The sequence below is a fragment of the Desmodus rotundus genome, chromosome 4, assembly GCF_022682495.2.
Source record: "Desmodus rotundus isolate HL8 chromosome 4, HLdesRot8A.1, whole genome shotgun sequence".
Lineage (NCBI taxonomy): Eukaryota > Metazoa > Chordata > Mammalia > Chiroptera > Phyllostomidae > Desmodus > Desmodus rotundus.
Window position 1 is genome coordinate 82850551 of NC_071390.1, and position 25220 is coordinate 82875770.

The 25220-nt window shown below is 40.8% G+C and overlaps 1 protein-coding gene, 1 long non-coding RNA gene and 1 pseudogene across 2 annotated transcripts in view; 2 read left to right on the top strand and 1 right to left on the bottom strand.

Annotated features, from left to right (window-relative positions):
- Nucleotides 1-12924, top strand: part of AFF1 (ALF transcription elongation factor 1) — a 133072-nt gene extending 120148 nt beyond the window's left edge. The window contains exons 14-20 of the mRNA XM_024574744.4: nucleotides 304-395; nucleotides 605-662; nucleotides 3298-3434; nucleotides 4029-4100; nucleotides 4492-4629; nucleotides 6599-6804; nucleotides 7756-12924. Coding sequence (XP_024430512.3) covers nucleotides 304-395; nucleotides 605-662; nucleotides 3298-3434; nucleotides 4029-4100; nucleotides 4492-4629; nucleotides 6599-6804; nucleotides 7756-7877 — 825 coding nt within the window. The 3' untranslated portion in view covers nucleotides 7878-12924. The remainder of the gene's footprint in view (nucleotides 1-303; nucleotides 396-604; nucleotides 663-3297; nucleotides 3435-4028; nucleotides 4101-4491; nucleotides 4630-6598; nucleotides 6805-7755) is intronic.
- A 3221-nt stretch (nucleotides 12925-16145) lies between these two features.
- LOC123478120 (uncharacterized) lies at nucleotides 16146-17628 on the bottom strand. Its single transcript, XR_008426654.1, has 3 exons — nucleotides 17451-17628; nucleotides 17009-17115; nucleotides 16146-16361 (listed from the first exon to the last, which is right to left on the bottom strand). It is a non-coding gene; the product is annotated as an uncharacterized lncRNA (long non-coding RNA).
- A 5359-nt stretch (nucleotides 17629-22987) lies between these two features.
- On the top strand, nucleotides 22988-24358 carry LOC112317836 (translationally-controlled tumor protein-like; annotated as a pseudogene).
- The last annotated feature ends 862 nt before the right edge of the window (nucleotides 24359-25220 follow it).

Sequence of the window (25220 nt, forward strand, 5' to 3'; positions counted from 1 at the left end):
TTCCTGTTAACCAGGGTATGGGTTTATTTGGTGTGCATGTGTGTTGGCTAAAATAAAATGTTACATTTGATTTTGTTCATTTTCCATTGTCATGGACAGTTTTGTCTTACGTCTCTTTGAGTCTCCAGTATAGTCAGAACCTTTGATTTCAGTTAAATCTAGCTGGGAAAGTGCTGGACCAAACTAAATTGTGCAGTGTTTTATTTCCTTTTTTAAACTATTTTGGGCTAATTTAAAGGGATGGTATATATAGGTCAATGATCTTAAATGTTAGAGTGTGATCTTTGTAATGATTTTTTAAAGGGATCTTCTGGAGATACTACAAATCCTTTTCCAGTGCCTTCTTTGCCGAATGGTAACTCTAAACCAGGGAAGCCTCAAGTGAAGTTTGACAAGTAAGATTCCAGATGCTTCTTATCCTTTATTTGTCCATTTCTTCTTCCTACTCCCCCTCCTCCTCATTTCCTTTCCCCTTCTTTGCATCCTCCTCCTTTGCCCTCCACCCACTCCCATCCTTTTTCACTCTCTCGGTCTTCTTCAGTCATCCTGCTCCAGCCTGTAATTTCGGTTCCCACGGCCCTCCTGATCGTTTCTTCTTTTTCAGACAAGCAGATCTTCACATGAAGGAGGCGAAGAAGTTGAAGCAAAGAGCAGAGTTAATGGTTAGTCTTGGTCCTTTATCCCTTTGGTAGAATGTTCTCTGACAGAGTGTTTGTAATCTCATTCTGGTGTATTCCATAGCACTAACTACAGTGGGAGGGGTGCCGGCATTGGCCACAATAGAAGCAAGATTGGCAGTATCTTAATGGGTGAGGGATAAGGGATTCTTAGTGAATTTATTTTGTTTGACCCCATTAATTGATCGTGGACAAATACACAGAGTACCTCGTCACAAGTTTTGTGTCTAAATGAAGGAAAGTTGATGCACCTGGTGGTGTTTTATTTAATACCCGAGTGCTTCCCTGTGCCACTGAATCAATTCTTTGGGTATGAAAAATGAGTGCTACTATTGGAAGTTGATCTATTTGTGTTCACCCTGAAATGTTTTAAAAGATGAGGAGCCTATTTGCATTCCAAAATGTCTTAAAGCCCTTGAGAGGCTAACCTGAGGGGACAGCAGACCAGCGCCATCGGAGGGGGATTTTCAGATGGAGGCTACGATTGCACTGTTGGTAAACGTGCTTTAAAAGCGTGAACTTGCTACCTGGTGGCTGTTGGACTTTCTGGAAGTTGGTGGTTTTGGTCTTAATTGCAGACATAATTAAATATGCTTTTATATCTCTGCTGCACTGTAATTACTAATGTTTGCCCTTTGTCATAATTAAGCATTTAAACTTAATGTATTCCCCAAACCCAAACCGCGACAAACACCGTACACTGAACTTTGCACCACAGGAGAGGAGTGTGGGTCGCCGTTGTTCCTTCACACGCAGACCTGACCTTGAGCTCTAGGGGCCCACAGGTTGCCAGATCTGAGCGGTCCGCAGCCGCCTTCGGGGCTGTGGCCCTGCGCGCGCAGCCCCAGCCTGTAGACCAGCATCTGTTCTCAGGCTAGGGAGGGCTGGACTGAAACCCTGGGATCCGGTCCACATTTGTTGGGACAAAAGTTGGGGTCCTTACCATGCTGGATGCTATAAGGGGGCCAAAGACAAGCCTCTGTAAGTCTGAAGCGACCCTGTGCCAGGGTGACGTGAGTCAGATTAAGAGGATTTCGACCATGCCAAGCAATGGCATTTTTCCATCTTCTTCCCCCCGACTTTCCAAGGTTGTTGCTAGCACTATATAAATCTTCTGAGTTTTGAAAAAGAATGGTTGGTATTTTGTCAGCCAGTTTTCTAAAACTTGTCTTGACATTGGACACTTTACTTACTAGATTCCTTCATTATTCAAAAGGCAGTATTTTCAGGGAACTTTGTTTTTGTTTTTCTTTTAATCTGTACCTTTGCACGTCTCCTCCCTACCTAAGCTGACCATGTGGATAACGACAACTTGCTGTATTGTAGTTTCTTTTATTTATACCTAAAGCCAATATATTTGCAAATTTTGGAAATTCCATAAAAATATTGTATTGAAAAAATAAATTTGAAGAGTTAAATTTCCAGCAGTGAAGTAAACCAATAAGGTCTTGTACTGCTGACTAATTGGGCCATGCTAGTTTGATTTTTCTTTCTGTCACTGTCTTTCTGAGCATAGGTGCTCTAGAAAAAAATATTTTAAAGTCAATTTATTTTAAAAAATTGAAATCAGCAGCCCTAAACCAAATTTCTTTGCTGATATGTCACTATCTTTTTATACTCCACTTGCATCTTTACTGTTTTCATTCTTTTTTAATATCATCAAGTTGAAAGCATTAGCAAAAACTACAAACTTGGCAATGTGCTCCTCAGTTGCTTTTAAACGATGTGTGGCGCACACACCCTGTGTCAAATAGAAAGAGGTGCTCGCCACAGTTTCAGTGGAGTTGGCTGTATCCCACTAAGTGAGAAGAGTGTTAAGCGATAAACTGTGTATCCACCAATATCTGATTTCATTTATATTTCTACTTTCCCTCCCAGAGACTCTGGGATTGCCCTGACCAGTGTGGCTCAGGTGGTTGGGTGCTGTCCTGCAATTAGAAAGGTCTCCTGTTCGATCCCTGGTCAGGACGCCCATGAGAGGCAACTGATCGATGTGTCCCTCCCTCTCTCTTTCTCCCTCACTTCCCTCCTCTCTAAAAATAAATACAATCTTAAAAAAAAAAAAAAAGACTGGGATTTTATCCCCGCTGGCCCAGGGGATATCTGTACACTGAGCCCTGACTTCCAAAGGAGATTAGACAATCTGTTGTGCTGTAAGGTACATAGAATGATTGTTGTTTATCATAATGTCGAAGAGTCTCATGAACCATAACATCTTCTACTTATCGGAAGATAAATTCAACCCACACAAAGAAATTTGTGTCTGCATTATTCTAGATGGGCAGAGTAATCTATTTCTCAGGAAAATTACATGATGAGTAATTAGTAACAAGGGGACTGTGTACTCATTGCCTTGGTTTGAATATGCGCTTTAAGGTTTTGCGAGCATTGTTCTGTTACAAAATTATTTTCTTTTGTTGTACTGAATTTGTGTTTAAAGAATGTTTTCAGTAGGTCAGAGCCAATAGGCTTTGTTAGTCATTTTGAGTTGTTTTGCTCTCACACGTCTCTGTAGCCATAATTAAACTATGACAGTGGAGGGAAGTTACAGTGAAGAATGTGGGTGAGCAGCTAAATAAAAGCCTGTCTTAGGCCTAACAATGACCATGTTCTTCCACAGGCGGACAAGGTTGGGAAGGCTTTTAAGTACTTGGAAGCCTCCTTGTCCCTCATTGAGTACGGGATTGCCATGGAGTCTGAAAGCCCGGCGTTCAAGTCGGCTTACTCGGTGTACTCTGAAACCGAAGACCTCATTAAGTAGGTGCCAAGTCATTTTGCCATCCTCTTAAGTACTTCTCTTTCCTCACCTTTACTGCCGTAAGCCATTTGAACCTTAGTACAAAGACAGCTTAATAAAGGGGAACCTTAAAAAAGCTACTGATCCAGGAACTTTTTTTTTTGTCCTGAACTAAAATTATATTCTAGATGAATGCTAGAACAGAAAAGCTGGCTCCAACTACATAATCTGCCAAGTGCGCTGTGAAATGCCAAACCTTTCAGGGAGAGGTTGGATTTTCCAGTTTGGCATTCTTATCAGATGCCCTCTCATCTCGGTTTAAGTTCCCACCTTTGTCATCCGCATTTCAACAAGGGACTCAGTCAGGACACCAGTCTGCTGGGTTCACGCTGCTGGTCAGGCCAGAGAAGAGACGTGTGCTCACCTAGTTTTCTGAATGGCCGGCATTGTTGCTATAAAGCCTCTGCATTGCTCTCGTCTTCACATCCTCAGTATAAGTCAGTATAAAGCCGAGAAGTCAGTATAAAGCCGAGACAAACATAGTAAGATGTCTCTGTGTCAGGGATTTTCCAACCGCTTTGTTTGACCTGATCTATTTTCATGTCTTCCCATAGATTCATAATGTCATTGAAACCCTTCACAGACCCCACAGCATCAACACAAGAGAAAATATTTGCTATTTTATGGTGAGTACATTTTTCTTTATGGGAAAAGTATCACATTTGCTTTTGTATCTTTTGATGTTATAAAAAAGATTGTGAAATTTGTTTGCTTAGCATGAAAATTGGAAAAAAATTTAAAGGTGATCACTAAGATTAAGGTCAGGATTAATCCCACTGATAGTTATTATGAAATGGCACCTAACTGCCGTTTGATTGACGACTCAGTATCCGCTTTGGTCTAGCGACTTGAATTATTTCTGTGTATAATTGTGTTTTTCGGCCAGTGTTTAGTTCTGATGGCAGTGAGCAGGGCAGTGAGACCCTTCATGCCAGTGAAGAGTCCCAGTGTGTCCACTAGGTGGTTAGACGGCTCTCTTTCTTTAGTGGTGACCCCCGCTTCTGTTTATGTTCGCAGCATGCGTTGCCAGGCGATTTTGAACATGGCAATGTTTCGTTGTAAAAAAGACAGAGCAATAAAGTATTCTCGTACTCTTAACGAACACTTCCAGAGTTCTTCCAAAGTTACACAGGCACCTTCTCCATGCATTGCAAGGTAATGATATGTCTCATTTAAATAATTTTCACTATTGGGTCATTATTTGCCTCTTGCTTTTGCAACCATTTGTATATACATGTGACTTTGGCTTTTCAAAAAATTGTATATATCCATGTGCTGATTTGCTTTTTAACTAAGTTATTTGCATGTTTCTACTTTATTAGGAAGTTTAAATTAAGGCATTTCCTGATTGGGTAACATAAAAAGATAACTGCAAAAACTGTATGGTCAAGCCCTGACTGGTGTGGCTTAGTGGGTTGGGCATCATCCTACAAACCAAAGGGTCACTGGTTCAATTCTTAGTCAGGGCACATGCCTGGGTTGTGGGCCAGCTCCCCAGTTGGGGGTGTGCAAGAGGCAACCAATCAGTGTTTCTCTTGCACATCGATGTTTCTCTCCCTGTCTTTCTCCCTCTCTTCCCCTCTCTCTATAAAAGTAAATAATATAAAATCTTTTAAAAAACTATACGGTCAAAATGTTAGACCTTTGAGGACCTTTAGATATGCATAGCACCGCAGACCATAACAAGGGAAAGCCGAGAGAACCAGAACCAAAGTCCTTTCTCCCTCTATCCTTATCATCTTGGAGTTTCAGTAAACAAGAACTCTCCAGAAACACAGGCCCTCAACCTTCTCCAGGATCCATAATAGTGATGTTAAGAATAAAAATGATTATCTCTAGTTAAATTTTCCACCAACTTCTTGACCTAAAATTGTTCATCTGTGCCATAAGTTGTTGAAAAATAATCCTTGTGCAAGTGAAGATGGGATTTTCTTCCCTATAGTACTTGCCTAGTATTTTTTTTAATTGGTTATACCCCTTGAAAGTTTCCAGTTCTGATAGGTTTTGCTATTTTAAGAGTATCGCCTAGAAGATTGCCCTATTTCCAGTACATTCAAAGGAATAGGTTCCCATGTGGTTTCTCAGGAAAAAAAAATCCTGAATGAGAAGTAACTCCCTACCTCTGAAAGTTTTCACGACTCCCACCTCTGCAATATTATTCTAAGCTTACACATTGTCAGTCACATTACTTTAGATAAGTCCTTTACCAAAAGAAGGGCAGGTGTAGCCACATCTTTCCATTTTATATCCATTAGGTGTAAGTGATTTCACTTGTGTTTTTCATCGACCCACATGGAGGCACTTGTTAACTTGCAGGTATATAGTTGAGAGGGGAGAGTAAAGAGAAGGTTGCAAATCCGCTCGTGCTTCCGGGCTCCTGGTCTCCTCGGAGACTGTACTACGGTCATTCAGTCTTGATTCAGCAGATATTTATCTAGGGCCTACTCTTAGCACCTACTTGGCTTAAGTGCTAGAAATGCAAAGGTAAATAACAAATACCCCTACCTTCAAGGTGCTCCTAACCCAGAAAGGAATAAAAAGAAAAGTGTGGAATGTGAGAAATGCAATAGATGAGTTAATAAATAAATAAATAAACAAATAAATAAATGCAAGAGAAAGGCTCAGGGGCAGATGGGAAGCCCTGATGTATCCCCAGTGTCTAGAAGAGTGCCAGGTGCACAGTAGGTGCTCAGTTCGTGTTTATTGAGTGGATGAAAGAATGAATGTGTAAGAGATAATGACCATGTTCCCAGGGCAGTGTTGTCTTACTAGGAGAAGTTGGAGCGGGGGTCGGAAGGGAGTAGACTCCAGGGTTAAGGAGTAGACGACGTGAACAGTGTGGGAAAGCGGGTCTGGTACAGACTCGCCCACCACGTTCTACTCTACGTCTAGTGCAGGACACCTGGCTCCTGTCCCTTTGGTGGGGCCCATCTCACTGTGTTTTATGAATAAATTCCTGGAATACTGAAGGTGAAGTCTATCTCTTTGACCTTGTAGAAGTGATTGTCATTTTGGCAAGTACACACTGAAACTTGGTGACTTGACCTACAGTTTCAGAGGCAGGAAATCTGTCCTTTGGGGGCTTACGTGATTGACCAGTTCTCTCTGATCTTCCGCCTTCCAGAAGCACAGGCACACCGTCCCCTCTCTCTCCGATGCCTTCCTCTGCCAGCTGCGCAGGGTCCCAGCCGAGCGCTGGCAGTGCGGGGAGCAGTGGGATGCCTGCCGCCATCCAAAACATGACCTCTTCCTACATCACCATCACTTCCCACATTTTTACCGCCTTTGATCTTTGGGAGCAGGCTGAGGCCCTCACAAGGAAGAATAAAGGTAAGTGGCTTTGGGGTGGCAATGACTGGGGCATGGGGGTTGGGAGCAGCAGTGTTTGTATTTTGTGTTCAGTTTTTTGAAGAATAAGAAATGTGTATCTATTTACTTTTCTCACATTTTCTCCATTCCACTTCATAACCTAGTTGTGATTCTTGCTTGAGCTCTGCAGCACGGAGCTGAATTTCTGTAGCCAGACCTTAGCAAGGTGGGAGTAGGCGTGGCTTCAGCACCTTGCCCCTGCAGAAGTTCTGGCACCATCACTTTGGCCTGAACTGAAGCAGTAGCCAAGGGCGAGGCAGATGCAGAAGGAAGATCACGTGGCCGTCCGTAGGCAGAGCCGAGTTGAGCTATGAAGTGGCATAACCTAAATCCTGAGTTTAGTGTTTGTTTTCAATATGTGTTAGGAAGATGGTTAGGACAGTACACGAAGTGTGGCATAAGTAACCATTCGTCAAACTTGTGTGAGACGAAGGCCCTGGGAGAACTCCAAAGTGTAGGAGGAGGTGGAGCCGTTGAAGGAATTGCCTGGTGTCGGTGACCACTAAGCAAGTGCTTGCTTATATGTGAACGCCAGATTCACACCATGACATATTTTTTCCTGGCTGTGGCCGCTTAATTTCCTCACATCCTCTTAGAACTTAATTTCTTAGCAGCTAATGATAATTTTTAAACACGTTGTATGTTTTTTTTCTTTCATTCATCCACTGATCCAAAAGTATCCATTGGTATTATCCAGTGCCCAGTTCCTACCTGGCTAGGCTAGTGAAGGCTTGTGGGGAATGAACAGGCCGTTATGGTGGCAGACTCTGAGATTTTGCCGTGCTAGATACAGTATAGGCTACTTTGGGGATTGTTTGTGGAACCAACCCCCCAAAAAATGATGTTTTGTTGCTGTTTTATTTTCATGTGGGCAAGAGTGTTTACCTGGTTTTGGTTTTGCTTTGTTCGCAGAGTTTTTTGCTCAGCTCAGCACAAGCGTGTGCACGTTGGCCCTCAACAGCAGTTTGGTGGATCTGGTGCGCTACACAAGACAGGGTTTTCAGTGGCTCAAACAAGGAACCAAAACACCTTAATGGAGGCCCAAGTTGATTTGATGCCCTGGGCCCTATTTTGCACATTGGAAACTTCAAAAACAGTCCAGACCTTTGTCTCATCAGGATACCAAACTTGAGAAGCACCATGACATGGCCAGGACATGTGTCCACTTAAACTCTCAAGAATGATGCGGTCGTTGGTTGAGCACCATGGTTATGCAGAAGTAGGAATGAGGAGGCTGGCTTCAGAGATGACCTTTGTCTTTCGAAAAAAAGGACAAGTGCAATGTAGCCTAAGGGGGGTATACGAATGGTCTAGAAACATTTCTGTATTTTTTTAACCAGCAGGATACAAATTACAAATGAAATGAGGAAAAACAGTTTCAACTCTGAAAGCAAATTCATGTCATCTCAGTAGCCACACTAGTCCATTCCCAGAAGGAAGTATTTTTTTAACAATGAATTTTGGTGGTGTAGGGTTCTGTGGATGATTTTTTTTCTTTTAAGTTTTTTTGGAAAATATTTGTTTAGTAAATTCTAACAGCCATCTATAAAACATAAATTGTGAAGGAGCCCACTCTGCCCCACTTTCTGCCAGTGAACAGTTGCTCTGATGATACTGAGTATTGTCATAACTTAGAGAATTGAAGGCAACCCTCCCACTGCCTAGAGTCCTGCGCGCTCATCCCAGCCCTGATTTCTTCATTACTGTGTTGAAAGTCAGCCCGAGTCGGAGCAGTGGAAGGAGGCGCCACAGCACACATGGAGGCCATCGGAGGATGGGATGCTGTCATTCCCACCCCCGGCTTCAGCAAAAAGCAGTCTCCAATGACTATATTCTGAATTTTCTACTTAGGGAAGAAGGGAACCAACATTTATACATAACCAGTTGGCTAAAGGGCTTTTTAATTTTTGTTTAAGGAGAGCTGGAATTTGAGGTGCTGATTTGTGGCCTATAGTTATGGGGTAACTCACGTTATCTTACAACTCAAGAGTTTTGTCAGTGAACACAGACAAATGAGATCTACTTAGAGAGGCTATATTTTTCTGCTACGAATTATTTTATATTTATAGCAAAACTAGACTTTCACAGCCCTTAATTGTCTAGGGGAAATTAACTCCCTGAAAGGATATGGGGATTTGGGGTGGTTCGTTAGACTTTAAAAAAATCACCGCCACATGCCTTCGTTCCAGAGTGTTCTCAGCCAGCTAGATTTGACAGACTGAAGAGGAACTGTGGCCTTCCCATCAGTTTGCTGCCGTATTATATACATTAAGCCAAGTTCATTTTGAGTGACCTGAACTGAAAGAACAGATCCGAGTCCCACATATCCATAAGCACGGATTTTCTTTGACACTTTCATTGACACATTGAAGGTTATTATTGGAAGCATTATTTTGAGTGCCAATTTTTTTACCCCTTTTAGAAGTAGAATTTGCACACATTAAAATTGAGGACTGAGTGTTATCTCTACAGTTGGTTTATTTTTCTCCCTTTACCCCATTCTACCCCTCTACACATTCTCTACCAAGCCTGTTTGACATTTGCCTATTTATTTATTAGTGAAGAAGGGAGTGAATGCATCTAAGGTCCATAGAATGAATATAAGAACTTTCTTGGTAATTTGGTGAATATATAAAGGGATGTATAGAAGATGGGAGTGACGCTTGTTTTCCGCAACATGAATTGTGTGAAGCTGTTACTCCACTGACTTATCCAGCCTGTTTTGTCTCATGAGCTAGGGCCCATCTGTTACTTCATAGTTAGGTTAAACCAGAGAATTAACAGTAGTAGTAACCTGTGAGCATAAGAACTTCATGCGTGGTCTCAACATTCTAAAGTGAGCCACCGTCCTTTTTAAATTACTCATTTAAAAAGCAACCTGTGATTAAATGAACAATAATTGCCTGGTAGATTCTATGCTTGTGACATTGTGTGCCCTCTTATATGTAGGAGACAAGATCCTGGAATCGGGCATATGTAATTATTTAACATCTTTTTTTCTTCCCTTTATTCCCTTGGCCAGTCCTGCCCCCTCCACCCCAGCGCTCCTCGGTGTATGTCACCTGTCATTTTGGAAGGACGTGTTCTCTGGGACAGGTGCTTATCTTTGCCAACTGTGCCGGAGTGAGCGTGTCCTGTCAGCGAGCCACTGTGCTCCCTTGGCAGAGGATGTTTCCAAGTTGATTTCTCAGCGAACACTAAAAGAAGTGATTGCTTTTGCAGTGGCCTTAAGCTTGGTATTTTCTTTCTCCCTGACCTTTATGTTAAATTTTAGTTGTCCCTTGAAAAATGAATCATTTTGCAGAGATTAGCTTGTTTTGATCACGGACTGCAACGTGCATTCTTCGTAAACGAGAACGCCTAGTGCCTACTTTTTAAATAAGGGTGTGAAAGGTAGTGACTTGATGGCTCCTTCATGTTCATCAGATTTTTTTGGGCTGTTACAGTTGTATATAGAAATCAAAAGGCTTTGTAAATCATTTGCACTTTTTCACTGCATGCTTACATTTCGAAAGAATGTGTACTGAGGTAGGTAATTGAAAGGACTAGTTTTAAAATTAAGCCTTTGACTATGTGAAGTTCTTACAGCAATAACAGTGTGCACTTCACAGTGAGGCAACGCAAAGCGTCTGGGGCGGAAACCCAGTGTGAAACCTTGCCTTTGCCATTGCAGTTCCGTGTGTCATTGTTAGGAATGGAAGAACACGGTCTTTCTTCTAAAAATGTTGCATGTTTCTGCCCTTTCTGGAGATGATGACTGAACTTGAGGCTCCAGCCAGACTCAGGACCCTGCTAAACAGAGAAAAACACTTCCCTGAAATTTCCTGCATCTCCATGTGCTAGCCGAGGTGGAGAGCCCACGCGCCCAGCAGCACGTCAGCAGGACTAGAGACACAGTGGCCACGAGGCTTAGCTGATAATGCGATTTAATCACAATACTGAGTGGGAAAAGCATCTGATTTCTTTGAACAAAAGGACCTTTAAGATCTGTTTTAACTAGAGTGTTGTGCTATTTCCCTCAGACAAATTAGACTACATTTTTCTCCCTTGTTCTATATCCTTTAATTCCAGAGCTCAGGATATTTAAAACCTAAAAAAACACCCACTTCTGACTGAAAACTTGCCTTAACTGGTCCCTTAAATATTGATGTTAGTAAGATCAGGAGCTTACTATTTTATTATGGTTCCCGTTTCATAATTTTTAGCTGTAAAAAACTCCTAGTTCTGCTACATGAAAGGAGGTGTGTGGGTGCACATATGCATGCCCACGGAATAAGAGGCTGATTGAATCGGACATACTTATTGTGCCTTCTGTCAACCAGACCTGACTTTGGAATGATACTGTGTTTGTTTTGTCATGCTTTACGAGACGTTGTGTGGATTGTGCGCCTTTTGCTGTCCTGCTTCCTGGCTTGGTGTATCTGTGCATCTCTACGTAAATGAATCAAATAAGGCTGGATTCCCTACCTCCCACCGCAGATTCTACTTTTTTTAAGGATTTATTTTCCCAGACACTACATAAAATCTTTGGAAAAATCCTTGCCACTTCATCTATTACACTCTGTACCACTAATTAGCAGCATTTAAGTCTTGCAAGAATATTTTAGAAACACAAACATCAAGATTTGCTCACTAGAAGGAAGTTAGGCATTCTTGGCTGTGGAGGGTGTCAGGGTATGGCGGTACTTGCTCCTCCCCTTTCTGTAGTGGGTCGCCTCGGTTGTTTTTGGTCCTATTTAGATTTTATAGATGCGAGGTTTTTCCTGTGCCTTTTTCAATCTTCTAACTTTTTTGTTTTTTGCAGGAGGTGGAGAGGCAGGATAGCATGGTGTTGGGGACTTTTCCTCCAAACATTGTGATGTATTTCTACCATGTAAATGTCAAACACTCAGTCTAGTTGTGTTGGTTTCTCAGCAACTGAGAATGGGTTCTGACCACTGGCCACAGCCCTTTGGTTTTTGTGGTGAGTTGATGCACATCGTCTACCACCTTTCTTAAGGTAGCTGTAAGTTTCCTATTGTCCTGGAGGAAAATCACACTATATTGTTTCACTGTGTGCCAGATATCAGCAGGTACTGTGATGGGTAGAGAAGTGCCTATGTTTCTGGACCCAGGAGGGCAGGAAGGATACGTACAGCTCTCTGTGAGCCTAGATGTTACTCTATTGGCCTGGAATGACAAGGGAGTAAGACCACTGACAGAGAGGCTGGCCAGGCTGCGCTGCTCAGACCAGGCAGTGGCTGACTTAAGAAGATAACTTGCTTTGCTTAAAAGTAGATGTTTAAGCGATGCTTAACACAGGCAGTATTAACTTCTCCTTTTGTTCAGGCCATCAACATGTATTGTTAAATTACTGCACATCCCCCTTAATAACAAGTGTACACTGTTCATGTTGGTGTGTGTGTGCGCGCGTTTATATGCGTGTCCCCCAAATCTTTTTTTTTTTCCTGAATGTGACTACGTTTGGATGATACCTGAGCAGGGTTGCCTTTTTTTTTTTAATTTATTACCATATATTATATTATATTATATTTTTGCTTTCTTGTAACTTTAAAGTCAAATCTTGGTATTATTAAAATTGTTTTAAAAGGGATAAGTTGTCCAGTTGATAGGAGGATCACTGGTCTGTCTCTAAAATAATAAGAATTTTCCTTAATTATTGTGGAATAATGTGCCAGCTGTGTCGTCCACACAGTGACTGTGTTTGTAGGAGGGAGAAGCAGCGGTGCTCTCTGTGGGAAGACGTGCAGCACAGATAAGGGGTCTCCGTGTACTTTCTCTACTTCAGCAGTGGAGCTGCATCTTGGGGCTTTTGTGAATAAAATTTAGCTGCCTTGTATAGACCTTCGAAAGAGACATGTGATCTATGAAAATTACAGGTTTTTTTTTTTTAGAAGATATATTTGCAAAAGATCTTTCCAAAGAGAATGTGCCACAGATCTTTTGTTTGTTGTTCTCTGTAATGAGGGTTAATTTCTGTTAAAAAAAAAAAAAAAGCATATTTGATTTGTTCACCTTCAAATTCTTTTCACAAGAAGATCGAGCTGTAAAAAAAAAATTAATAAAAATTTAGAGAAATCATTGGGTTGAATCATGCTTCCATTTTTGTCCAAATTTAAAATTCCTAAAATTGTTATATTTAATTACCATTTACAGCCAAGGAAAGGCTCACATGGAATAATGTACCCTCATTCACAATACGGACATATTTATTGTTAAAATGGGGAAAGTGCGGGCCCTGGCTAGCTTATCCTTCTGTTCAGTTTATTTTCAAGATCTTAATCACACATAAATTAGCTTTATATCACAATTGTGGCTTTTTATCCTTCTAACATGTGCCAGGTGCTACATTGGCCAAGTTTGCCGATTTGCCATTTCTTTGCTGGGTAGACAGATGTAGAATGCTGATATTGAATCTAAAGGCCATCTGTTCTCTCCTCCCCTTGCCACGCTGAAAGAAATGCTGTCCTCCAGTGGTTTTATGAAATCAGAAAGGACTGAACTTACTGAATTTGAATCCTGGATTTCCAGTTTGCTATGTGATCTACCTGGTTTTTTCTTGCTTACAAACTTGGCTCATTTGGTATCTGCCCAGTAAAAGCGAGGATCACATTAGGTGATACATGAAGAGTGCTTAGCATAGTGCATAGAGTAAACATTCAGAAACTACTGGCTATTTAAATTTATTCTCCCCTCACTGCACCACAATATCCTAACATCTCACCCTCCAGCCTCTGACTGAACACTCATAAAGACCTCACAACCCACCGCTTCCTCTTTAATTTTGTTTTTCCTTCCATTAGGGTGACTTCTACTCCTATTGGTCCTAATGAACAAATAGGGACCCATCCTTGGCAAGCTTGCGGTTACGTCTCAATAACAAGCGTGCGTTGGCAAGTTGGGTAAAGGGAGTATTTTATTCCTGATGATGCCACAGGGAAGAGCTCATTCGCAAGATGGGTTATAACATCTTTCCTGGGCTCTCATCTTCTTCACAAAATCTTCCATGTCATATCTCGTTTGTTTCTCAGGAGTAGTTGGCCCTCGTGGCAGCACGTTCTAACCAGCGTCCTCATTGTACACTGAGATTGTTTCTAATGTGGGGTATTGTAAAGGGTGCTTCCGCAACCATCCCTGAAGCAAACTACTTGAGCAGCTATAATATTTTACCTTATTTATGTAAATGTGTGCATGTGTGTATTTATGCCGAGTTACATTGCACCCCTAAAAACTTTGGTATGCACTTCCTAGGACAGTTTCCAACACAACTGCAATACCTTCATATCATCTGAGAAGATTTCTTAACATCTAATATTTAGTCCATATTCAAATTTCTGAAATGGTTCCCCCAAAGGTCTTATAGCTTATTTTTGAGCCAGAATTCAGTCATTTCATGTATCACATTTAGCTGTTAAGTCTCTTTAGCCTTCATCCGGAACCAAAAGATCTTTATTTTTTTTATTGTAAGGTTCTCCATCTTAGATTTGTGTTTTCCTAAGTCTTTTGAATTCTTTTCTCTATCTCCATATTTCCTGCAAACTCGGTTAGGTCTAGAGGCTTGATTATATTTAGTAACAATACTTCGTAGGGTCTGTGAACTTCATATTACATCACTTCAGAGGCACCTAAAATCATTGTTAATGATGCTAACTCTTGAGTCTTTGGTTGAGATGTGATCACCAGAAAACTCTGTGGTAAACACAGGCTTTTCCCTGTTTCAACAACCCTTCACTTAGTGATTTCAGCATGTACTGATAATCCATTCCTTTGCCAATTCTCAGTATTGTTCAGAAAATGCAAGGGACAGAATCACCAAATGTGGTAGGTGAAAAGCAGTGTCTTCTGATGTTTTCATTTACATTATTTCTGTTACTGAATATATATATGACCAAAAATTACATACATGTATATAATATATGTAATACATATATGTGATTTGGGGGGGTCACATATCAAGTTGCCATTTGCAGAGCATGGGTTATGTGACCAATAAGGTAGACCCACTGCAAGTGTCTAACTTGGTAGATGTGAGGAAGGTTTTCGCCTCAATCATGAGTTCACCTCTAGGAAGGGTACAGTTAATGAGGAAAAAGGATGCTGAGCAGTAAAAAAAAAAAAGAGATACTTCCAGTCTATTATTCACCTTTTGGATATTAACCTCTTACTGTGTTGTAAATATTTCCAAATTATCTTTTGCTTTTCATTATGGCATTTTTTTTTTTTACATTTTTTTAAGTAGGTCGACTTCTACCAGCGCTTTTGCAGTTTCCGCTTTGGTGTCTCAGGTAGGTGAGGGCTGTTTCCCAGACTGAGTCAGGGTCACTACCACTGGGTAACAGCAACAACTCGGAGGTAAGTAGCAATTTCCCAGTTGTGTCCTCAGTCTTTTTATAAGCAAGTATTTAGGCACTTTGGAGCCTGAATTATTTAAATAGATACTTGTTCCCTACTTGTCAGGGTCATTGGGAACATAAAATATCACAATCCAGGTTCCTTTAAGCAGGACATTTGGTGGCATTCAGGACCCTCCAGTCAAGTCCAAAGGACTTTGAAGCCCAACGGGTCTTAGTGGTTTAGTAGCTGTTACTCTGGTTGTGGTAAGAAAGCTATACCCATCTTGTACGTTTTGTCTTAGAACAGGACCGTTTCAGTGTTTGTGGTTTCCCTGTTTCAACTTGGCTGAAAGCAGGACCAGAGAGACACCACAGCTATAATAATAAAGACCTGTGCCCTTCAAACAGACTGGAGGGCGGCCTGGCAGTACTTCCCAAACACATGATTCCATTTGAGGTTTTTTAAAAGACTGCCTGCCTGCCCCAGATGAGTGCTTTAAATCACCCTTCTCCATAACTGGAGCCCAGTCTCAACCTCTCATTTACCTTATTTCATGTGTGGAAGGCAGAAAGAATTAGGGGTTTATAACTCCACTGCTAAGTCTTTCTGCAAGTTATCATCTAAATACAACAGCAACACACACAGACAGGTGCATGCACACAGGCTTCCACGCCTGAGGACACTACTGAACACGGAAAACAAACTGTATGCAACTGCATGGGCTGCAGAGAAATGTCTGTAACCGTCCAACTCCATGCTGGAGGCTTGAAAGAAGCTCCTCCTGCAGATGGGACTTGGTACCCAGGATCACAACTGAGGACATAACAAGCATCTCAGAAGAGCAATTAAAATTGTGGTGTAATAAACCTTTAACGAAAATAGCATAAAACAAAAAATTTAAAGTCACGAACAAGGTAAAGTCAAAAGGTGAAATTCTCAGCATATCCGAAATAATTAAAGTAGGCAACAGAAGGAAGTTCCCCAGGGCCCTCCCCCAAGTTGGATAGTAGAGGGCTGGAATGAAACTAGCTCAGAAACTGGTGACTCTGAAGGCTGAACGCCTCGGTCCCAGCTGGGTGCTTGCCACTCACCACGCAGTGTCCGGACGATGCCGTCAACCAGAAGGCAAAGCAACAATCATCTACGTCGTGCAAGTCACCTGAATGTCTGCTGCTGTACTTCACCTGTTAACAAAAAGGGGAGGGTTAGTATACACGATATTGTAAAGTCTACATAGTAAAAATAGTAGCAGTGATGTGTTAAAGAAATAAACAGAACTTACTAAAAAAGACCACTGTCTTTCAAAATTAAAATCTGGAGAGGGGGGTGCTCTGAACATTGGTTGCATTTTTCAAAACAATTTATAACACTTCAGATCTGTTTGCAGAACTAGCCGGGCAAGCGTACACACCCGCTGCTCTGTGGTAGTTTTTACGAGAAGAGTTAAACAACACTGTTTTGGCCGCAGTGGCAGAATCACTGGATTAATCAAAATTTCCACCTATTCCTTAAAAAGCAGTGTTCATCATAGCAACATTTTAAAAGTTATGCTATATGTTAAAAATTAATCTTTAATTCAGTTTTCCCTCATGTTCAGTGCTTATCCTGATTTTGAATCAACTTCCTCCTATCCAAACCTTATACCTCTGGATTGAACCCTATTTACAATGGAGTGGAATTACTGTGTACCAAAATGCCCCACAGAACTGGATGGTTCGGCCTTCTTCCTCTTGCCTCCGTATGACTGGAACAGTAAATCAGCTGCGGTTGGGTCCACCCTACGTGCTCTACAGTTCTGTGTTCAAACATTTGGGTACAGATACATACAGACCTGGGCATTTATAGACGTAGGACAGTCCAATTTATTGTTGGGTAAGTGCATTGTGCTGGAGCACAGCAAATTAGGAAAACTTCAGGTATGTGCCTCTTCTCCACTTTCTAAAAAATAAGTGAGATCCTGTTTGAAGCAAAACTCGTAAGTACTTACTTTAAACCATTAAATATTTGATTCTACTACCTAATTTCCTGAAGCCACATCTCTCTCACCTTTTTTTTTTTTCACTCACCTCTTTTGCAATCCTTAAATCCCTGGCCAGATTCCTTCCTTAGCTCACTTGAATTCACTATTTTTAATGTGCACTGTGCTCTCTACTTTCAGCAGAACCCTGGGAGCCTAGAGGCAGCTGAGACCCATTCTCCTAAATTTTTTACAACTCTCTACGGGCATATTTACAAAGTGTTAGCTAAGAATACCAAAGAGCCACCAGACATACCATTTGTGTGCAATTCATTAAAAAAATTTACATTCATTCCACTGGTAAGAATTAATTACTCCTCTGGTTCTGGTTTGAAAGGATGTGGTAGGTTTGAGTCAACAAAACTCTCTGGGCTTTTCCTCCCCTTCATAGGCATCAGCCACTCCACAGGTGTAAGCCCTTATCCCAAAGCTGTAAGTGCAGAAAATGGATGAGATCTGAAACACAGAGGCAGAGTTTTGACTACAGTGCCCCTCCAGGGATTAAACGCCACAGTGAGCAAGCCAGCTCCTGAGGATGATTAACAGAGCTAATACGGAAATTATTACCAGGCCTCAAATTGCACTCTGTGGGCTCAACAATGCAGTCGCAACATGGAACAAATGTAAATTTTAACGAGTTTTAGCTTTAGGCTTCTCATTAGTGCTTTTATTCCAAATGTAATATGCAGAATGCACCACTAGAGAGCAACCATTCCTTTAGGGAAAAAAATACTGTAGGAAACACATTGATTTAACCACGATAAGATACCACTTCACACCCAGGAGAGGCTGTTGTCACAGAAAAACAATGAAGTATTGGAGAAAAACCAGAAACTTCATAGTGTACTGGTAGGAATATAATATAGTATAGCTGTAACAGTGGATAATTGCAACCCTCCCCATTCTTTTTTTTTAAGATGTTATTTTTTTGAGGGGGAGGGAGGAGAGGGAGAGAAGGCATGTGCCCTGTCTGGCAATTGAAACAGCAGACTTTCGCTTTTTGGGATGATGCCCAACCCGCTGAGCCACACCAGTCCAGGCAACCCCACCATTCTTCTGACATCGTTTCTGTAAGTGCTGACTCTAATACGTAGCTTGCAGATAAATAGCACGTGTGTATAAGAATCCTAGGAACCAACTGCTCGAGGGAGACAGACTCTGACCTTCACGCGTACCTGCTTCAGGTTTGCTGGCTTCCATCCATGGAGCCGGGATGACTAAACCTGGACGACGCGCACTGGACCGTCACTCGCCTTATCAGAAAGGACTGTGCTCCTCTGTGCGTAGAGAACTTTGCACCCCCCTCTGCTGTTGATCTTTTTGTTCTGTTCCCCTCTCCCTCCTTATAAAAACCTCTGCCTCCACTGAGAAGTGGACATGGGCTCTGAGTTCTCCATCTTCCAGGTTGCTGGCACCTGAAAATAAACCACTTTCCTTTACATCAGCACCTGCCTCTCGAGTCTAGGCTTTCGTAGCAGCAGGCAGCCAGATCTGTGTTCAGTAACATAGCCACTGTGGATAAGTTTACTATTTTCTTTAAAAGTCTGTTACAACCCAGCAATTCCACTTGTATGATCCCACCTAAGAAAAATGGAAACACGTTCACATTAAGACATACTCATAAACGTTCATGGCAGCATTAGGCATAACAGCCAAAAGTGGGAAAGAATCAAAATGACCTAGTGAATGGATAAATAAAATGTGGTTACCCATAGAATGGAATACTCAGCAATAAAAATGTTACAGTATGGGTGAAATGAACTTAAAAATCTGCTAAGTGAAAGCCCAATGCAAACGACTAGAGTGTTATTTCACTTATGCACTACCCAGCAAAGGCTGCTTGCCTCTGAGGTGAGGCAGGGAGGGGAGGAGAGACTGACTGTAAGAAGGGCCCCTGAGAGTTTTGAGGGGGTGATGAAATGTCCCAAAGCTGGCTTACCGTGATGTCGGCATTAAATCATGAACTGTAAACACAGTGGGTGAATTTTATATAAAATTTACCTCAAAATAAAAAAGACTTGCAAAAAAGCACACTTAGTACTGCATAAGAAATGGAGCAGACAGAAGGAAAACTATGGCACTGTGTTAGTGTGTAACACAAACAGCCACTGTGTCATTCAGCCCTGAGCTCTGGTTTCCAGCAGGAAAAATGATCGTTGTTTACAGACGAATAGGGAGAAATCAGGGAATTTATGGTCAGGTAAAAATGTTACTACTTTTGGCGAACAGCCAAAACAAATTAAAAACAAAAAACAGTTGCAAAGTTCCAGGCAATTATTTTCTGAACCTACATCAGTACACGGAGTCGTACTTACAAAGGGACTTAGAACAACACATCAATGTGCTAAGGGACGGGTGTATATAAAGTGATAATTGAGACATTCAGGGCAGAGATACGAAGTGATGGACACATGTAAGTAATCTTACATGTGATGAATTATACTTTCATAAACTAAATTTACTCAAGGGCTTCAAGTATGAGAAATAGATGGGATCATTCCGTTAAGGTCTACGAAGATACTCAACAAATAACTTTCATGGAGGGACTTTTAGTGCACAAGAGAAAGGTAGGTGAATATTAAGATAAAACTGCCTTTTGGCACCTGTGGAACGGTAGTGGCAACATTCTGCTCTGGGGGTTATGAATGTCCAGATAATATAAAGCCTGTCCTATCACTGTTAGTTCTCAGGTAAATTATAAACAACATACTTTTTAAGTACTTTACTGAATTCTCAAAACAGCAAACAAGGAAACCTCCCAGGCCAATTTATGTATCAGCTGGAACCTGAGCAGGAGTGGTAAGTAAACAGAAGACTGGTTGCTCTGAGGACAAAGGCCATTGTCAAGGCTGAGACTGGGAGACTGAGCACCTCAGTCAAGGGGAGGAGTCAAACCCCAGCACTGGGAATCAGGCCAGAGGAGAGCTAACGAGTCCCAGGAGCAGTTCCTGGCCTGGAGAAGCAAATGCAAAACCTGTCACGGAGGACATGCCCAATTAGGAACCTCTAGATTTCTACAGGTTCCACTAAGTGTGTGAGTTTACAAAAGAATGTCACCAAACTCAGGAAAGGATAGCGCCATACGGAAAAAGTCAGAGACAATAAATAAATTTAGACTCCCGATGACAAGATACTGGATTTATCAGCCACAGGATACAAAGTATGAAAATGCCCAAAGAATGAAAATGATAAAAAAACAAAAAGAACTGAGTCCATCAAACAACCAGGCTTATGTAAAAGAAAATGAAATACAACTTTCAGAAATGAAAACATTGTAACTGAAATGAAACCTTTAATAATTAAGAGCAGATTATACAGAAATGAACGTTAGAAAAAGAGAACAGTAATATTCAAGTTTTGTCCATGGCAAAAATTTTCAGAGCAGAAAGCCTCGCAGATGTAAGAATTACAGCTGCACTAGCATGACAAATACAAAGACACACCCAGGTGGCCTTGTAGGGAAACTGCAGACCAGATGAGATCCTAAAAGCAGCAGAGAGAAAAAGGAAACCCTGTAGATGGCAGATGACTTGAAATACAAAGGAAACCATGACACCAGAAAAAGAACTTCAAAAAATTAAGACAAAACTCACTAGAACTGTGTCTAGTAAAACTATCAAGAATAACAATAAGTGCTGTGGCCCTTATTCCACAAAATTTGTGGAATAAACTTTCTTACCACACACAAAGATAACGGACATGATGGATGAGTTCATCAACCTGTTTGTAGCAATCATTTCACAAAGTATTCATGTCAAATCATCACATTTTGCACTTTAAATATATACAATTTTGTCAATTGTACTTTAAAACTGAAAAATTTTTATATATAAAAAATGACAGTAAAATAAAAACATTTTCAGATGTAATTCACCCCATTACCAGATTAAAGTAGAAAAACCATGTTTACCTCGAGAAGAAAAAAGGCAACTTATAAAATTCAACCGCTATTTGAAATTTCCTTGCCCTAATTAAGAATAGCAAAACCTACATTCAATATTGTAGAGCTGTCAATACTCCCTAATTAACCTACATGTTAAATGTGATTCTATTTCTTTAATCTACTGAAGTTGCTCTTTTCCCAAAATGCTTGACAAACTAATTCTATTTAATGAAAGAGTGAAAGACCAAGACCACTCCTTAAGAAAAATAAGGAGGGAAGACTTGCTCGTCCCTGTGTTAAACCAGGGGTGACAAACTCATTTTCACTGGGGCCACATCGGCCTGGCGGTTGCCTTCAAAGGGCCGTATGTAATTTTAGGACTGTATAAATGTAACTACTCCTTGACTAGGGGCAAGGAGCTCAGTGCTGCTGCTGGGTAGAAACAAGGTGCCAGGCCGGATAAAACAAGGTGGAGGGCTGGATTCGGCCCACGGGGCTTGTGTCTGCCACTTGTGTCTTAAGACCGTTAACGGTAGTTTTTGGAATCCCCAGATCGGCTTCTAGTTCTCACACTGTCACTCACTGATCTTTGTTGATTGTAGCCCATACACATTCAACATTCTCAGGTGATCTGTTGGTTGCAGGCCTTGCAGAACATGGATCACTTTCAACAGATTCTTGACCATCTTTGAAGCATCTGTGCCACACCCTTATGTGTGCTGCACTCATTGCATCATCCCCGAAAGCCTTCTGAATCATCTGAATAGTTTCCACACAGAAATATTCAAGCTTAATGCAGAATTTGAAGCAGATTGGTTGCTCTACTTGCACAATCATTTTGAATGTGATGGCCACACAGTACACATGCTCACTCAATGGTGTCTACCACCTCACTGACTAGTACATTGAAGTTGTCATTGTTCACACATGTACATGCCAGTCCACTCTCCTTGGCCACCAGGTTACACTGATGTCACAAAAACTGTTCTCATTATATTAACAGTGGCTGGACTTTTTCTGGACAGACCTTTTGTAACATATAGCTCAATGAGGTAACAGAAAATGAACACACCTGTGTAACCACCACCCACTGAAGTAAAAATTTGTTTCTGCAAAAGCCCTCTGATTCCTAACTACTGTCCTTTCTGTGCTCCTTAAAGTTAACTACCCTCCCAACTCTTCTAATAGGATGGATTAATTTTGCCTGTTTTATATACTTTGTATAAATTGATTCAGTCATAATGTACGATTTTGTTTCTGGGTTGGTGAGGTTTCTCCATATTTTGTGTAGTAATAAGTTACGTTCCTGATTGGATAGTATTCCATTGTAATGACCATACCATAGTGTGTTTAACCATTTTTTTAATATTGAAGGAAAATCCAGTTAGTATTATGATTGTTGCACACATGCACGCAGTTCTATCGAGAATATACTGAGATAAGAACTGCTGGATCACATGTTCAATTTACAACTTTCTGACTTTTAGAAGAGATGGTAAGAAATTTCTTAAGACACAAAAAGAACTACATTTGAATGTTTAATTAATTTTTCTTACCAAAACACCAAAATGATAACCACAAGCCTCAAACTGGACAGATATGTTCAATAAAAATAAATGGAAATATTAGAATACATTACGAAGAATTCTTAAATACAAAAATAGAAAAAATACAAATAGGAAAAATAGTGAAAAAACATCAAGAAGTATTTCACAGAAGGAACAGGAATGACAAGTAATCAAAGAAATATATTTAATCAATAAGGGAAAAATAAAACCACAATGAAACATAATTTTATACCTGCTAGATTGGCAAGAATTAGGTGTTACAATAGCAAGCAAGTGGTAAACCATGTCAACTGGCACACCACTTTGGAAAAACCTGTATTATTTATAAAACTGATACAAAGCTAACCAAGCACATACCTACAACCAACTCTACTTGTAGGCATATACTCTAAAAGATACTCTTGCACACATGTACCAAGAAACTATATGAAATATGACTGTTCATTTTAGCACTGTTACAAGCCAAGAAAAACTATATGCAACACAAATTACAACTTTTCCGCCAGGTGCCCCCAACCCCCAAGCACCACCTAAGCTAGCATAGCCCTCCTCTCCTCCCAGCTGCCGGTAACCTCATCAGCAAGGATGACATGTTTTCTGGTATCTACAGCATCTGGATGATTACAGTCGGGCTGTGCCTGGAGGGGAAAGAGCAACAGTGGGACAGAGGGTAACATTGATGACTTGGTCATTGGTGGAAACATCTCCACTGAAGGTCCTGAGGGCAAGGTTTCCGAAAGCACAGCCGTCACTGGTGTTGATATTGTCATGAACCATCATTTGCAAGAAACAAGCTTCACAAGAAAAGCCTACGAGAAGTACATCAAAGATGACATGAAATCAACCAAAGGGAAACGAAGAAGAGAGACCAGGAAGAGCAAAGCCTTTTATGACAGGGGCTACTGAACAAATTGAGCATATCCTTGCTAATTTCAAAACTCCTAGTTCTTGATTGATGAAAACCTGAATCCAGATGGCACGGTTGCTCTGCAGAAGTACCGTGAGGATGGTGCACCCCCGCATATGATTCTCTTTAAGGATGGTTTATAGAAGGAAAACAGTTAAGAATCTGGAATTTGGGTCATCGTAACTGGCTGCTGCTTTTCATCCACACACTAGGACTAGGACAAATGGGGCCAATGTTATCTTGAGCTCTTCATTTATTTTGACCTTGATTTGGAGTGGAGGCATCGTTTTTAAGAAATGAATGGCATGTAGGTTGTATAAAAATAAAATTATTAAAACTCATTTGAGAGAATGCCTCTTAGTTTAGTACATATTTAAATTCATCCTGTATAGAATTCCTGGAGAAGCTAAAGCCTGGTTATACACCACTACTAAAGCATAAGACTGTCTTCAGATAATTTCTACAGTAAAAACAACTCGTGAGACTGGAATATAAAAAAATGAGGATCAAAAGTCTTAATTCGGAGTTGAAGTAAAGGGAAAGACCAGGCTCACAGGAGAGCCAACATCTGAAGTGGATTTCTTAGACATTTCATCACCTACAAACAGAACTGGAAGAGATTACCAAAAGAATAAAAAGAGACTAATACAGTTGGAAAAAAATTACAAAAATAAATCTGTTGAATAAAAAAAATAAAATACATAAGACTAACATATCAGTATGATACTATTTTTATTTATTTATTTATTTACTTATAGACAGAGGGGAAGGGAGGGAGAAAGAGAGGGAGAGAAACATCAATGTGTAGTTGCTCTCATGTGCCCCCAGCTGGGGAACAGGACTGCAACCCAGGCATGTGCCCTGACTGGGAATCAAACCGGTGACCCTTTGGTTTGCAGGCCTGCACTCAATCCATTGAGCTACACCAGCCAGGGCGATATATATATATTTTTTATGAAGCTCATCAATAAAAGTAAACAATATGTAACTTAGGGATATATGTATAAAAAACTAAAGGAAAAAAAGCAAACTAATGATCGATTCAGGATACTTACCTCTCAGGTAGAAGGGTAGGCGGGCATTGGAATTGAGAAGGCACACTAATGTAGAGTCGATCCTACCAGAAATGTTCTAGTTCTTAGTTAGGAAGTAGGTATATGAGTGTTTTATTAGTATACTTGATAACATCTATGTTGCATATATTTTATATATGTATCAAATACATACAGAAATATGGTGACCAGTGGCTACCAGAGGCAGCTAGTTGTAGGGAGTAGGTGAAACGGGTGAAGGATAGCAAAGACCAGTTCTAAGTCCTGGGGATGTTACGTACAGCATTGTGACTGTAGTTAGTAATACTGCATCACCTATTTGAAAGTTGCTATGGACGGTGATGGATGTTCAACTAGACTAACTGTGGTGACCATTTCACAATGCACAGAGAGCGAATCATGCTGTACACCTGAAACTAATAGGTCAATTACATCTCAATAAAATAACAGGAAAGTGTCAAAAAAGAAGAAATATAGTGACCAGAAATACTTTTATATTGCTAAGAAGAGACTGAAAAAGCACATCATCTTCCCTTAAAGGCATACAGACCATCTTGTGAAAGCAGAGTTATGTAGCTAGTTAGGTGGAACAGTTAACTTTTTCAGTCATAAAGAA